Genomic DNA, 16,800 nt, shown 5'->3' on the forward strand with positions numbered 1-16,800 from the left:
CTTTTCTGATTTACCGACACAAATAGCACAAAGCTTTCAACTTTGGACTACACTGTTAGCCACAAGTCAAAGGTAATTAAAAAACAAACAACTGTCCAGATTTTAAAAAGACTGCTCTCGTTTCAGTGGTCCTGAAACATGCTCTTGCACAGACATAATAGACTAAAACCAGATTTTTTTGTAATCTCTTATCCAGCAGAAAACAGATCACTGTTGTCTACTGACGCATCACCACATGGCTAGACCATAAAACCAGATTCCTGTGGTCTAGATTCATGCAAGTAAAGTATACAGCTGACACTGACCTGGTGGCTTGTAACTACTGATCCCTGAACCATTGTGGAAAGGGACCAGTGGCCAAGAATCATTAAAGCAAAAACACACAATCAGGGGCCTTCCCGGTGGCGCAGCGGTTGAGCGCTGGGTTGCGAAGCTGCCCGCAGCCTCAGTGGCACCGGTTCAATCCCCGGCTGCTCCCCGGCCACCGGAGGAGGGTCCCACATGGTGCGCAGACCTCTCCTGCCACCCGCTGCTCCCCTCAGCAGTGTACTTCGGTCCTTCTGCCTGCTCTGTTCTCCGCTCTGGCTCTGGTGAATTCTCTCACCCTCCCGTGCTTCTGACTGTACCCAGTGCATGTATAAACAAAACAAACAAACAAATAAATAAACATGCCTCTATAAAAAAAAAAAAAAAAAACACAATCAGAATGAAAGAGATGGCGCAGGTAAAATTCTCTCCTTGCTGATATTCACTCTGGAACTGAAATGAGCTTGGAGTTACACAGCCCTTTTTGGTTACTCAGCTTGATAACTCCAAGCAGGTGCCCCTGCACATCTCCGTGGGTCCTACAAAACTGCTGAAGTTAATTTTTTTTAAGTTATAAATCTGATTTTAAGATAGGTAACTCATGAGTGTGGCAACCAGCAAGAATGTGAAAGTTGTTTAAAGAGCATTGAGGATCTGCATATTTGTCAGCACTAAAAAAGAATGTTGGAATAAAATTGCTTCATTAGAAACAAATTGGTTAATTTCATAGAGTATTGAAATCATGATTTTTAAGGATATCTTTTTGACCAGACTGAGATAGATCTCTCTGAAGACAAACATCTTCATTTTAAAGAGAGGATTCCATTATGATTGGAAGTACATATTTTTGCCTTATTCAGAAGTGTTTGGCAAATTTAATTAATGTTATATAAAATATTAAAATGGAATAATACCTCCCCCTGCCCCTTTTGTCATTTTAGCCACTTTCTTGCACTGTTATTCATGCTACTGATACCAGACTGGATGTCAATCTGTGTTCACAAACTTCCCACTCCTGGTTTGACATGTTATTTATTAGGCATTTATGGATTGGTGCAGGGTTTCTCAACAGTTGAACTATTGACATTTTAGACCAGTTTGTTGTGAATGGCTTTAATGTGCATTGTAGGATGTTCAGTGGCATCCCTGGCCTCTCCTTCAATATGCCAGGAACATACCTTCAGTTATAACAGAAAAATCTCTTGACTTTGCCAGTGCCTGCAGCAAGAGCAAAGTCACCCCTGGTTGAGAACATCTGTGCTAAATGACTAAGCCCAGTCTCTGTATTGGCCAGTAGAGTTGTTAAAAACGATAGCGTTTAAAATAGTAAAAAAGCTGTTGCGTGTAGAGAACAAATTAATGTGTGCCTGCCCACCCTCCCACCCCCATTCTTGGGAGACGTTTTTGGGTAAGATGTTTTTGGGAAGGGAAGGTTAAAATTAGGCTTCAAAAATAAGAAAACATGCTAAAGTCCAAACCACAGTGGACTTTTGAATATGATTCTGTGGCTTTGGACGTGAATCCTGTGATGAGAAGCTTTAGGAAGTTTTTGAGTAAGGAAGTGAAATGGGTATACTTCCAGACACAACTTTGATACTGTTGACAAGGCAAATGTGCAGGACTGGCAGCAGAAAGAAGAGTTTAGAATTGGTTGCAGTGTTCACTTGAGAAGAGCTTGTGAAGAATTGCGTGCGGTGAGAAGGAGGAAAGCAGAAGCTTGGAATCTGGGTTACTGTTTCCTTGAAAGAGAACTGGGACCATAGAGGGAGTGAAGGAAAGCTTTGAGCTGACTCAGGCCTGTTAAGTTTGAGCTACTTGTGGGATAGTGGGGTGGAAATGCCCAGGGGAGAGTCTGCAGCCTGACTGTAGTAACAGTTAGAAGTTGAGACTTGGTGTTATCCCCATAGAAGGAGAAGTTAAGCTTGGAACTTGAAGAGTCTGTGGGGATACAGTTGAGAGAGAGACCAGTACGAAACCCTGGGCAATATCTGCAGTCAGCGTCTGGTGGGAAAGATGGCATAGGACTTTGGAGACATTAGAACGGCTGGAAGTGAAGACTGCTTGCGGTATCTCAGAAATGTGAAGAGAAGGGATCTTCTCAAGAAGTTGATCAATAGTAGCATGCTGCAGAGAAGCCAAGTAGGAAATACAGGGGAGACCCTTAGGCTTGTTTGGTGGTAGTTGTCTTTGTTGGCATTCAAGAAGTGGTTTTGGTTTGATAGATGGCAGAATCTAGATTTCAGGAGGTAAGAGTGAAATGGAGTTTTAGGCTGTTTTTTAAAAAAGTGAAGATGAAAAAAGAAGGAATGGTCATCCCACATATGGACAGAGGGGCTGAAGGAAATGTTCTCTAGCACCCAGGAAACCCACACATGTGCAGGGATGGACAAAAGTGAAATGATGACTCGAGACCTGGGAAAAGAGTGACTGAAACAGAAGCAAGGAGAAAGAATTTATGGCAGGTAGAATTTTTAAATGAAAAGGGAGAGACAGTTGAAGGGATTCATGTGTGTTGACCTCTGGACTCTCCTAAAATGTGGATGAGATGAGAATGACAGTGGATGAGAACAGTGACAGAAGTGGAACCTGAAAATTGTATTTGGGTAAGAATGGAGAATAAAATCATTGAGAGCTGTAGAGGCTATAGAATTGAAGAGCTTTCCAGGTGAAGTCGATGGTAGATAGTGAATGTAGGCCCTGATCCTGTTTCAGGAATCATACTCAGCTATCTATTGCAGGAAAGTCCTTTCCTGTGGGGCAGTTACCACATCACGCTCTTGGGAAAGAACTTGAGAGGCATTTTAGAAATGAGATTGAAGAAAAAGAGGGAGCAGGAAGCAAATGTTTGAATTGAATTGTTTTGGAGAAATTGGCTAATCTAGTTATTATTAATTGCATAGGAGTACAGATGGTCAGATAGAGGCCTAAAATGGAGTTGATGTAGATTTGTAGATTAAGGTACAGTTATGCTCCTCGCAGCCTCCCAGCTATGAGCTGCATTCTGATCATGAACCTCCAGCCTCCTGTACTGTATTACCTATACTTTCCTTTGGCTCCACTTTTGCTTTTTCTTGGATTTATTTGCCCTGTTTTCATCTACTTGCAAAATTTGCTTTATACATATCCCCAGTATTTTCCAAGCATTCCTTTGTATCATCTATTCATTGAGCCTTCTTTCCTTGGAGAACCCCTTTGGACAAGTCTTTCCTTCAATCAGGTGGTTATTTAGCTTGTCTGATGCACAGGTAAAATCCTTGTACTTCAACTTTCCAGTCTTGGAGTGAATGTACCAAATATTTTATCTCCCGGTGTTTGGTGACCTTCATCATCAAATAGTTTCTCAGAAGTCCATGGGAGTAATTTTCTAAAGTGTTAATGTATCTTCAAATGTCTTTATCTTCCCTTATTTTTTTTAAGATTTATTTATTTATATAAGAACTGGGGTGCAGGCCAGATGTGTGGGAGGGGACGGTGAGAGGATTCACCAGAGACAGAGCAGGGAACAGAACAGGCAGACCGAAGAAATACACTGCTGAGGGGAGCAGCGGGCGAGATAGGAGAGGTCTTGCCGCGCCATGTGGGATTCTCCCCGGCCAGCTGGGATCAAACCCGTGCTGCAGAGGCTGCAGACAGCTTCACAGCACTGAACTCAACTGCCTGTGCCACCAGGGAGTTCCCTGTCTTCCCTTATTTTGATATGTAATATGAATAGTGTAGAATTATAGTTTGAAAATCATTTTCCCTTAGAACTCTGAATGCACTGCTCTTCCATATTCACTTGTCCAGCATTGCTGTTGAGATTTCTATTATTCTATTGTTAATTCTTTATACCAAGGTCCCACCCTACCCCCAGCAGTTTTTCTTGTGGATTTTTAAAAAGTAACCATGCTTAGGACCGTTTCAAATTGGGATCTTAGTGCTTTAGTTCCCAGGCAGAATTCAATTTCTTCACTAATTATGCATGGGATCGTGTGTAGTTTAGATCCCAGGAAATGATTTGTGTTATTTTTAATTGCCTTTCTATTTGGAATGCCACTTACCTGGATTTGGGATACCTTACATGGTCACTTAAAATCTTTGTTTCCCCCTCATTTTCTTGTTTCCTTGTTTTTGTGGTACTTTTGGAGAGTTTCTTTTAATGGTGAAAAAATTGTATTTAGAATTAGCCAGCTGGACTCAGTCTAAATGATCCTAGTGTTTCTTTGGCAATATCTAAAGCGCCATAGCCAGTGAGTTGAACATAGGCCTTCTCTCCATCAGGTCTGATCAGGGTGCTTGTCTGCCTTGGATATAAGTATGTTGTTGTCCTCTCTCTTCTTCTTGACTGACTAGGAGGTCAGGAGGCACATGATGATGTAGTGGTCAAGCTTTTTTCTCCTGGGTGTGATTTTTCAAGGATTTGGGCTGCCTTTGGAACAGCAGTGTCTTGGACTGCTGGGAAGGTGGGTGATGGTGCAGATCTTAGTTTTTTTTTCTAAAGATTTATTTATTTATGCATACAAGAACTGGGGTACAGGCCAGAGGTAGATGGGGGGTGAGCAGATTCACCAGAGACAGATTGGGGAGCAGAACAGGCAGACTGACTGAAATACACTGCTGAGGGGAGCAGCAGGCGAGACAGGAGGGGTCTGCTGCTCCATCTGGGTTTCTCCCTGCCCAGCTGGGGCCCGGGGATCGAACTCATGCAGCAGATAGCTTCACAGTGCTGTGCTTAACCCCTTGTGCCACCAGGGAGGCCCAGATCTTAATTTTTTTGTGACTGTGAACTCTTTACAGCACAGCTTTCTTGCCCTTCAAAGCTTTGGCTATGGTTTTGGGAGGTGCAGGCACTTCCTTCCTTACCCTGGGCACCATCATTGTGAAGGGTTTTCCATGGAGAGGTTTCTTCTACTTTGTCTTTGGCTCTTCTGTTGAGTCTTACTTTGGCCATCATTTTCTTAATTTACTCGTAGTGTTTTTCTTCTTTTGATCATTTTTCTTTTTAACTTTTTTGTTCTTCTCTTTGGAATCATTTTATATCTTCTGTCTGTTTGAAAGCACTAACTAAAATTTTGTTGAAGTTTTTGTACCCTGCCTGCATTACCTTGTTTCCGGCCATTTTGTCTTTTGCCTCATTGGTTTCTGGCTTTACATTTGAGCCTTTGTTTTGACATGGGGTTTTTGTTTTTATGTTTCATACTAAATCTGAAAAGTCAGCTGGAAGTTTTATGTCTGGGCATCATTGTTGATAGGTGAGTTTTACGTTGGATCAATTAGAGACTTAGCACTTGTGTTTTGAAGATCTTGCATTTGTAGAGGGATATCTATCTCTCCAGGTTAGCTAATTGTTGATGGCCATTCAGTAAGTAGTTGTAATCAGCTTTTCCTTGAACAGTGGCTGCATAGTAGTTGACCTGTGTGAATTCAACCATATGCTTACGTTAAACAGGAAGCATCACTTAATTATTAGCAGGCAACAAAGAGATTCCAGTTCTTGGTAATATAAGCGTAAACACATTTCACTCTGTTAGTCTCTCTAAATACAGTTGTAAAACCTGGGTAGAATGCATTGGAGCAGCTATTTGGGAACTTGGAAAAAAAAATAATTGCAGGCAGATTGGGAAAGAAGACCAGAGTTCAAAGTACTACTAAACCAATGGTAAATTTATCATTTGTTTCCCTGTTACTCCCTTGCCTGAACTCAAAACAACATAAACTGGGAGTAGGCACCAATACACAGAGCACAAGGAGAAGCCTCTAGTTCTGACTCAAGGGAAAATATTTGATGAAAAACTTTCTGCCAGAAAATTTCCTTTTGAGCAGAGAAGGGAGCACCTAGTAGTTTGAAAATCCATTTTTTTCCCATTCCATTGCATCCCAACTTCCAAACAAAACCACGGTGGGTGGTGGAATTGGAACTCTTGAGGGAGGAGCCAGAACTCTTGAGGGAGGAGAACCTTCCTCTCTGTGGGAGTTGTGATCCTAAGATTGGGTGGGACCACGCTGGTTGGTTTTACTCTCTCTGAATCCTTGGGATGAACCCAGGCACAGTTGAGAAATGCAAGGCAATGTGGGATAACAAGAGCACCAGCTTTCTAACTAAAGGACTGAAATGAAGAATGCCAGTGAAGCATTAGAAAGATGGGGGTGGTGGGGAGAGTGTGGGGAGAGAGAGAGCACTTAGGAAAGTGACTGGATTTCAGACTAGCCACTGGTTACCACACATGTGGACAGATAAAAATACCGTTGCAGAGACTTTAAGAACTATTGATAAATTGCTGTTGAAATCACAGCAGTTTCTAAGAGGGTAGGTTGCATCTTGCAGCCTGAACCTAACTAGGTCAATGACGTGCTAGGAAAAAAGTGTCGACATTCATCATGGGATTTAAACAAAACCCGGAGTCTCAAAATAGTCAAAATTTCTTGGCATGTAAGAGCTAGGAAAATGATCAACTCATGAAAAAAGAAAGTGAATATCAATGTGAAGATATGCAAATGTTGGAATTATCTAATCAAGACTTTAAAACATTTATTATAAAAATGTACCAGTGGACGATCACATATACTTTTCTTTTAATAAAGATTTATTTATTTTTTCATACGAGAGCTGGGGTGTAGAACAGAGGTGTGGGGTGGTGAGTTGATTCACCAGAGAGAGTGGGAAGCAGAACAGGCAGATCGACTAAAACACACTGCTGAGGGGAGCAGCAGGCGAGACTGGAGAGGTCTGCTGCACCATGTGGGTAGCTCCCTGGCCAGGGATTGAACCACGCTGCAGTGGCTGCCAATAGCTTCATAGTGCTGACACTTAACCCCTTGCGCCACCAGGGAGCCCCTCCATATACTCTTTAATAGAAAAGAAATAGACGATAATAAAGAAGGACCAGAGGGACAGTTGGAATTAAGAAATAGAATAACCTAAGTAAAAACAAATTGGGTGGGCTTGATTTTAAATTGGAGATGACAGGAATGAGTCAATGAGTTTTGAAGGTAGAGCAATAGAAGTTACATACTCTGAACAATGGGAGAGGTAAAGGGGAATGAGTGTGGTGCTAAAAAAAAATTAAATAATGACTGAGGACTCCCCAAATTTGGCAGAAGGTATGATTCAAAAAGCTGGGAAGGTGGGTGATGGTGCAGATCTTTATTTTTTTTCTAAAGATTTATTTATTTATGCATACAAGAACTGCATACAAGGCCAGAGGTGTGGGCGGGGGTGAGAGGATTCACCAGAGACAGAGTGGGGAATGGGACAAGCAGATCAACTGAAATACACTGCTGAGGGGAGCAGAGGGAGAGTCAGGAGAGGTCTGCTGCGCCATGTGGGTCACTTCCCTAGCCAGGGATTGAACTTCCTGCAGTGGCTGAGGACAGCTTCATAGGTTGCGTCCCAACCCCTTGCACCACCAGGAAGCCCCATTTAAATCAGTTTTAAGTGGTCTGCTAAGTATGTGTATTGTAATAGAGAACATGACGGATTTAAACACTATATAGTAAAAAATTAACATAAATTTTAATACGAGAAAATACTTGCATGACACAAAAGAGGGTTGGATAGGTAAAAAGAATTAAAAATAAGGAATAAGCAGAAAACAAGTGAAATTGTTGTCTTAAATCCAGACTTGACAATAATTTCATTAAATAGTCAAAAATACACCAATTACATTAAAAGATTGTCAGAGTGGATTTTAAAAGCATAACTAAATTATATGATGTCTTCAAGAAACTGATTTCCAGTATAATGGTATAGGTAGTTTTAAAGTGAAAGGAGGGAAAATGTATTTATGTGAATTAAAGAAAGCTGAAGTGATGAAATTACTGTCAGGTAAAGTAGTCTCTGAAGGATATTACATAAAAAAAGGATCAACTCACCAAGAGGGCACATAATAGTATTAAGTGTGTATATTCCTAGCAATAGAGATGTAAAACAGAAGCAAAAACTGATAGCACTGAAAGGAGCAATTGACAGAGCCATAATTATAGTTGTCATCTTCTCTCTGTCAACAATTGATGGAACCATTAGACAGAAAATCAAGGATATTAAAAAAAAAAATCAGTTATACCATCAGCTAACCAGGTATTTATAGAACACTGCCCAACAACAGGAGAATATACATGATTTGCAAGTGCCTACACATCATATATTAAGGTATGACATATTCTGGGCCATAAAATATCTCAGCAAATTTTAAAAAATCATATAGAGTGAGTTCTATGACCACAAAGGAACCAAACTAGAAAGAGAAGAGGGAAATCTCCAAATACTTAGAAACTAAACAACATGCTTTTGAATATTGAATAACTTTCAGGGAAATTTTAAAAATCATTGAACTGAATGGAAACAAAAATACAATGTATCAAAATTTATGGTGTTTAGGTAAAACAGTGCTGAAAAGGAAATTATAACATGTAGTACATTAAAAAAGAAGAAGAGTTTCAATCAATAATCTGTTTCTACCTCTAGAAACTAGGAAAAGACGAGCAAAGTAGTCTCAAAGCGAGCTGGAAGGAAATAGAGTAGAAGTTGTTGAAGTTGGAAACAGAAACTGGTGAAAATCAATGAAAAAACAAACTGGTTCTTTGGGGGGAAATCAATAAAATTGACAACTCTTAGCAACACTGAAGTGAAAAGATACAAATTAATGTTAGGAATGGAGAAGATATTAGCTGCAGACCTTGAAGACATCAAAAAAAAAAAAAATAGGGAAATACTATAAACAACTGTACACATAAAATTGACAATTTATATGAAATCAGAAAGAACAGGCAACCATAACTCCCTATGAAAGTGGTAATTTGAACAGACTTATAGTTACTAAGAAAATTGAATTAACAAGTTGAAATTCTCATAAATGAAATTCAAAATTGTTTCACTGGAGAAGTCTACAAAATGCTTAGAAAAGAACTAATGCCAATTCTACATGATCTCCTCTAGAACAATGTATGAGAACACTTCCTTTTGCCCTTATTTCATAAATGAATTATCCTTATAGGATAATAGTATTATCCTAATGCTAAAACCAGACAAAAAGAATACAGAAATGGAAAACTACAGACACAAAACTTCTTCAAGAACATAGATACAAAATATGCAGAAATGTCCTAACAAAATATTAACAAATAGACGTCACGAATATATAAAATAATTAAACATCTTGACCAAATGGCAACTATTCCAGGGATATAGGCTAATTTCACTATTTAAAAATCAGTCCATGTAACCTACCATATCAACAGACTGTCATAGTATATTAATTGGTATAACAAGTTTCAGTGCTCATTCATGTTCGTGTTCCTAGAAAAATAATAATATAGCATAACTTCCTCAATATGATAAAGGACATTTACCAAAAATCTAATATACTGAATGTGAAAGACTTTATTCACTGTTAAATTGTGAATAAAGCAGGCACACCAACTCTCCTCCTGCTCTTCAGTGCAGAGCTCACATATTAAGGCAAGAAATAAAAGCCATATTTGTCAGAGGGAGAAAAGCTATATTTGTAGATGACATAATTGTTTGCATAGAAAATGAGGACTTGACAGAAAGCATTCATAGAGCTAAATATGACTTCATTGTGATAACAGGATAAATGATCAATATCCAAAAGTGAATTGTATTTCTATATACAATGAACACAAACCAAAGTTAAAATACAGTGCCATATATGATAATCACTTAAAAAATGAAATACTTGGGTGTAAATTTAATAAAACATATGCAGAACTGATATGCTCAGAACTGTAAATACTTTTGAAAGAAAAAAAAGCAAAGATCTAGAGAACTGGAGAGACATACCGTGTTCGTGCATCAGAACTCAGCAGATGTCAGTTATCCTCAAATCAATATGCAAGGTTAACACCATGGCTAAAAGTAGATAGTTCTAAAATTTATATGGAAAAAGGCAAAGGAACTAACTAGAATAGCTTAAAAAAAATTTTAAACAGTGTGGGGAGTAATCACTATCCAATTTTAACATATAATTACTGTAATCAAGACTGTATGGTACAGGTAAAGGAACAGATCATTGATGGAATATAGCAAACCCAGAAACAAGCTCAACATAATTTTCCCAACATTAAAAAATTTAGATGTATTTTTGATAAAAATTGAATATACATGAAGTATGCAATTTTAATATACCAGCTGACTTTTTACAACAACACGAAAGCAATGCAGTAAAGAGGGTCTTTTAAGAAATGGTAATAGAGCAATTGGAGAGCCCTAAGCAAAAACATAAGCCAGAGCTTAAACCTCACATCTTTTTTAAAAACTAACTCAAAATGGATCCATAGATTTCAATGTGAAACTTTTAGAAGATACCATAGAAGAAAACTTTGGGACTTGCGACTTAATGAGAGGGGGAAATCAACGAATGGACTTCATTAAAATTAAAAACTTTTCTTGTCACAAAGACCCTGCTAAAGGTTGTAAAGACAAATAGACTAGGAGAAAATACTCTCAAGTCACACATCTGACAAAGTATTCATATCTAGAATATATTCTTTTTTTTTAAAGATTTATTTATTTATACAAGCACTGGGTACAATCAGAAGCACGGGAGGGTGAGAGAATTCACCAGAGCGGGGAGCAGAGCAGGCAGACTGACGAGGGGAGCAGCGGGCGGCAGGTGAGGCTTGTGTGCCATGTGGGACCCTTGCCCAGCGGCCAGGGATCGAACCGGCGCTGCAGAGGCTGCGGGCAGCTTCGCAACCCAGCACTTAACCGCGGTGCCACCGGGGAGGCCCTAGAATATATTCTTTATATATAAAGAACTCTTAAAATGCCACAGTAAAAACCAAGTAATCTTTTTAGAAATGGAGTCCAAAAACTAGGCAGACCTTTCACTAAAAAGGAAATATAGATGGAAAACAGCAAAAGGTGCTCAGTATCACTTCCATCCAGGAAATGTAAATGAAAGCCATGATGAGATATACTACATTCTTAATAGAACAGCCAAAAAAAAAGTGGCTGTATCAAATGCTGATGCAAGGCATTGGATTTTACATTGCTAGTAAAATATAAGTGTAAAATGGCATAGCCATTCTGAAGTCCTTGAAAAGCTAAACATGCATACCACATGATCCAGCATTTATCTCAGAGAAATTAAAACCTAGGTCCACACGGAAATCTGTACATGGTTGTTCATAACGACTTTATTTGTAATAGCCCCAAATAGTAACAACCGGAGTGTCTGTCCCTCAGTAGATCATGGAATAGTACTCAGTGGTAACAAGGAATGAACTGTTGATAGACGCAGCACCTCAAGCCCTGCCCAAGTTACTAGTTTCATTATTTGTGTGTGTGCACACAGGTATTTGCTTGATTCACACTCTGCCTTCAGTAGTAACCTAATTGCTAAGAGCCTAGTTCCCTTTCTACCTCATTCAGGCCTCCTTTAATACCATGTGTCACTAGAAACCCACCTTAGCTTTATATCTGAGAAAGGTAGTACTGTCTAGCTCTCTGATTTTTTTATGTTTAGGTCTGCAGTTAAATAGTCTGGTCTTTCTTGAAAACTAGCCGTAAAATTATAGGATATACACTTTCAGCCAGCTAGGAAATTTTTTGTTGAATTAATATTGTCGGGGTTTTTTTTTAAGATTTATTTATACAAGAACTGGGTGGGGTATAGTCAGAGGTGCGGGAGGGTGAGAGAATTCACCAGAGACAGAGTGGGGAACAGAACAGGCAGAAGGACCGAAGACACTGCTGAGGGTAGCAGTGGGCGAGGCAGCAGAGGTCTGCCACGCCATGTGGGTTTCTCCCTGGCCAACCGGAATCAAACCCACACTGCAGAGGCTGCAGACAGCTTCACAGCGCGCGGCGCTCAACCCGCTGCGCCACCAGGGAGGCCCTGAATTAATATTGTTATATTTGAGTGCCTCTAAGTGACCAATTTATTTTATCTGGGAGCCAAAGATAATAGTAGCAAATCAAAGTCAAGGTTTGTTTTCAAGTACTTTGACTTAATTATCTTACTTTTTTACTGTGTCACAGTAGTACACAAGCAAAGATATGTCTTTATTGATGTAAATAAATCCAATGTTGTCATTATCCACTGTGCGTCTGGGAAACCCCCTGAGATTGCATTGCAAGATACACTATTGGAAATGTTACAAATACCTGCACTTTAGATCTATATGCAAAGCTTTTGATTTCTCTGAAGATGATTAAGCAAGGTATATGTTATTTTAAATCTTTTATTTAAAACATAGCATTTTTCCCCCAGTTATTCTCATGCTTTTGATTTTTTGTACAGCTTGAACATTTAGTTACATGTGTAACATAATATGTGCTGTAAGGAGCTTTCATAAATTCATCTAATTTCTGTCTTCTTTACAGGAATACATTAAAGGGATCTGTGAGCCTGAACTGGAAGAAAGAGAATGTTACCCCAAGGCCATGCACTGCATTTTTGTTGGGGCAAAGAACCTATTTCTGAAAAGCTTGATTCAGGACACCTGTGCTGATCTCTGCATTCTAGACATTGGTCTTCTTGGCATCAGAGGAAGTGCTGAAGCTGTGGTTATGGCTAGAAGTCATATTCAACAGTTTGTAAAGCTCTTTGAGAATAATGAGAATCTCCCCAGCAGTCAGAAAGAATCAGAGGTGAAAAGGGAATTTAAACAGTTTGTTGAAGCTCGTGCAGACAATTATACAATGGACTTGTTGCTTTTGCCTACTTCCTTGAAAAAAGAACTTTTGACACTTACACAAGGTGAGGAGAATTTATGTGAAACAGGAGATGATGATGTTATTGAAATTGGAGATTCAAAACAAACAGAGTTTACACAGAACACTGTCACAGGACTGAATATTTCCAGAGATGAAACTGTTTTGCAAGAAGATGCAAGAAATAAAGCTGGGACTCCTGTTTCTGAGCTTACAAAACAAATGGACACAATCTTTTCTAGTTCACAAGATGTACTTTTTGTTCCAATAAATGGTCTAACCCCAGATGAAGAGGCGTTTTCCAAAGATAGAGTTTGTCACAAAAGGAGATTTTCTGATTCTGAAGAAAGGCATACAAAGAAACAATTTTCTTTGGAAAATGTTCAAGAGGGGGAGCTTTTACATGATGGTAATAAGACATCAGCTGGAAATGAAATCATTGACTTATCTGATTCTTCTCCTGATCCTGAAAATTTGAGTCCAGATGTAAAAGACACTACTGAGGAAATGGAATACAACATCCTCGTCAACTTTTTTAAAACCATGGGCTATTCCCAAGAAATTGTTGAAAAGGTCATTAGGGAGTATGGGCCGTCTACTGAACCATTACTGCTCTTAGAGGAAATTGAAAAAGAAAATAAAAGATTCCAAGAAGACAGAGAATTTTCACCTGGTACTCTATATCCAGAGACCAACAAAACCAAAAATAAAGGTGTTTGTAGCAACATGAATGAGCTTACAACTGATTCTACTCCAAAGAAAACACAAACTCACACACAGCAAAATATGATGGAGAAATTTTCTCAGTTGCCATTCAAAGTAGAGTCAAAACCATGTACCTCAAATTGCAAAATTAATAATTTCAGAACAGTGCCAAGAGAACAGAAACAAGAAAGTTGGGGTTCAAATCCAAACTACGTTTGTAACATAGACCTTGAAACTGATGGCCTTTCACCCTCTGTTGCTCCTTCAAGTCCCAAAGAAGTTGTCAGTTTTGTTTCAAGAGGAGCTTCAAGTCACCAGCCCAGAATTACAATTTTTCCTGAAAATGGTTTGCAGCAGCAAGCAGAACCCTTGCTTGCACCAAATAATATGAAGTCTGTATGTGAAAACCGTTCGGGATGTTGTAGCTCTCCTCATTCTAAGCCAAATTGTTCACCCCTTTCTCCACCAGTTCCCCAGCTGTTACCTTCAGTTGCTGATGCAAGGTTGGCAGGACCTTCTGATCACATTGATTCTTCAGTTACTGGGGTTCAAAGGTTTCGAGATACTCTGAAAGTACCCTACAAGTTGGAATTAAAAAACGAACCAGGGAGAACGGATTTGAAGCACATCGTTATAGATGGGAGCAATGTTGCAATTACGTAAGTCCACTCTCCACAGATTTCATTATTGCTTTTAAGTAGATCTTTAAGCAAATGTGTTAATAATTACATGTATTTATAGGCCTTTTCCTGTGTATCTGTGTAGTTGATCTGTAGCCTTATTTGGAAAAAACAGCAATTTGTTCATAAAAGTTGTGTCATCCCACCTTCTCGGGTTGTACAGCGCTTTTCCCTGATGAAGTTATATTTCTTATTGTAAGATACCATAGAAAAATTGGCTTTTCACGTTGCATTGCCCAGTGATTATTTAGCAATGTGGAGACTATTTAAATTATTGGATTTTTAATACCATAAATACCAGTAGGTACTGAATAAGAGGATGGTACTATGATATGACAAGTCTCTAATCAAGTGTGCAGTGATAATAAGTGTGATGTAGCTCTGTTTTGTTTTCGTTGACAGCAGATAGCAGTTTCCTTCTTAAGGACATTCACCAGTTTGAACTTCTTTATGGGCTTGCTTCTGCTTTTACTAAAAGTTTGTATAATTGTTTTAATAAAAAGTGTTAAATGATTTTTTTTTTCTATTTAACATGTTTTGGAATCCTTAGAATTCTGACTTTCTACCTCTGTGAGACTGGGTTTCTTCTCTAAGGGATAGTTTAATATAGTGGCTAAGAAGAGTGTGAGGGTGAAGTCAGTGTCTCTACCCCACTGGGCACCAGCCGTTTGATCGTGGACAAATTCCTGCCTACCGAGTTTCATTTGCTGCAGTCTATTGCCTTTGCCCAGTCCTAGAGGACATGTTTATCATGCTGTGTCAGCAACTGCTAGGTAAAATCTCTCCCGTTTTCAAAATAAGTCACTCTGTTGATTTTGAAGAAGTCTTCAAAGTCTAGCAAAGCTGCATTTCAAGAAAAGGGGCACCTGAACATGGAATGAAGAAGTTGAAATACTTTTCAGAATTGCTGAATGTAATTTATGCCCTGAATTTTAGAGATATTTGATGAGATTGAAAAGAAATTTTATTATTTGACTATATGTGCTTATTTTATATTTGTTATTTTATTAGAATTTTCAAACAAAGGCAATGGATGATGACTTTAATGTAATGAAGCCAATGTTGGAATCATTTGGGATTCCCTTGTGCTCGTCACCCCGTTCAGTGGTTGTCACCTCGTGACCAGTGTTGTTTCATCATTTCAAACATTGTTTCCTTTGTACCCGACCAACTACCTCTTACCTGCATTTTTTAAAAGGGAACTTCACATATATTATTTTTCCTTAAACATAAAGTACCAAATTTTTCAAAGTACATGGAATCTTTTGTTTTTTATTTTTTGAGTTATTGAAGCTGTACTGTGCTGTCAAAAATCCAGCATTTGAAATATTATGGCTTGAAGATAGTAAAACTATGCAATATGCTTCCCTTCACTTCATTTCTCTTTATTTTTTTGGCAGTTCTTTGGGGGAAACCCAGATCTAAGTAAAAATATAAAGTGCAATTTCAGTCACCCACAGTCTTAAGTCCATTACAAGTTCCTCATTGTTAAAATTTCTTGAGCCAAATCATATAAAATTTAAGTCATGATTGTGAGTAATACTATTCATTTTTTAAATGTTTCTGTATGTAGAAAGATTTCCAGGATTAGTGTTCAAAGAATAAGAAATGCAAATGAACATAAATGAACAGTGATAATGACACTTTCAAAAATTCTTTTTGAGTAGTAACTAGGATATTTCTCAGAGGGATCAGTATTGGAATTTAAAGTGGTGCTGTCTGACCATGACAGGATGTTTTGCATATTTAGTCCCTCACACTTTGCCCATAGTGGTCCCCTTCCCTCCCCCACTATGCCCCAGTCATTGTGACATCTCAATACACTGCTGCTTATTTCCTAACATCCTTGAGTACAGTGTCACCTCTTTTGAAAACCAGTGAGTTAATCAGTAAGGGAAACCACAAGCTAACTCTCTGTTAATTTTTTTTTGAACACTCGGTGCTTTTGGAGGATTTCAATTTTCTTCAAATTCACAAAAGTTTCATTTTAAATGCAACACTTTTATTAAGGCTATGTTATCCTAAAAGGATGGTGTAGATTGATCTGAAAATACAAGCAATTAAAATTAACTTATTCTGGGGGGTAACCTTTTAATGAATACAGGGTTTTATTTTGGAGTGAGAAAAATGTTTTGGAACAAGATCTAAGTATTGGTTGTAGATCATTGTGAATCTATGAAATGCCACTGATTTGTTCACTTTGATTAATTGATATTAAGTGAATTTCATCTCAAATTTTTAAATGTCAGGGTAAAATTAAGTCATATTCTAAATAAATTATTTGAATATTAAATGTGAATTAACTAAATTCCATGAGGACAGTGATTCATTTCCATTCACTGAACTGCCCCTAGGGTTCACGTGCCTGGCTTGTGGTAACCAGTCAGTAACAATTTAGTGAATGAATTAAAGACTTAAGAAAGGTTAGGAGTTTAGAAATTGTGGTATACTCAG

The 16,800-nt window shown here is 38.5% G+C and overlaps 1 protein-coding gene across 2 annotated transcripts in view; it reads left to right on the forward strand.

Moving 5' to 3' along the window:
* N4BP1 (NEDD4 binding protein 1) overlaps positions 1–16,800 on the forward strand; it is a 43,227-nt gene that overhangs the window by 11,644 nt on the left and 14,783 nt on the right. For both annotated transcript variants that reach the window (XM_037516299.1, XM_054697049.1), the window contains exon 2: positions 12,632–14,325. In XM_037516299.1, the coding sequence (XP_037372196.1) occupies positions 12,632–14,325 (1,694 nt within the window). The remainder of the gene's footprint in view (positions 1–12,631; positions 14,326–16,800) is intronic.

Source organism: Talpa occidentalis, unplaced genomic scaffold (genome assembly GCF_014898055.3).
Source record: "Talpa occidentalis isolate TD23 unplaced genomic scaffold, MPIMG_talOcc4v2.1 talOcc4.17, whole genome shotgun sequence".
Classification (NCBI taxonomy): Eukaryota; Metazoa; Chordata; class Mammalia; order Eulipotyphla; family Talpidae; genus Talpa; species Talpa occidentalis.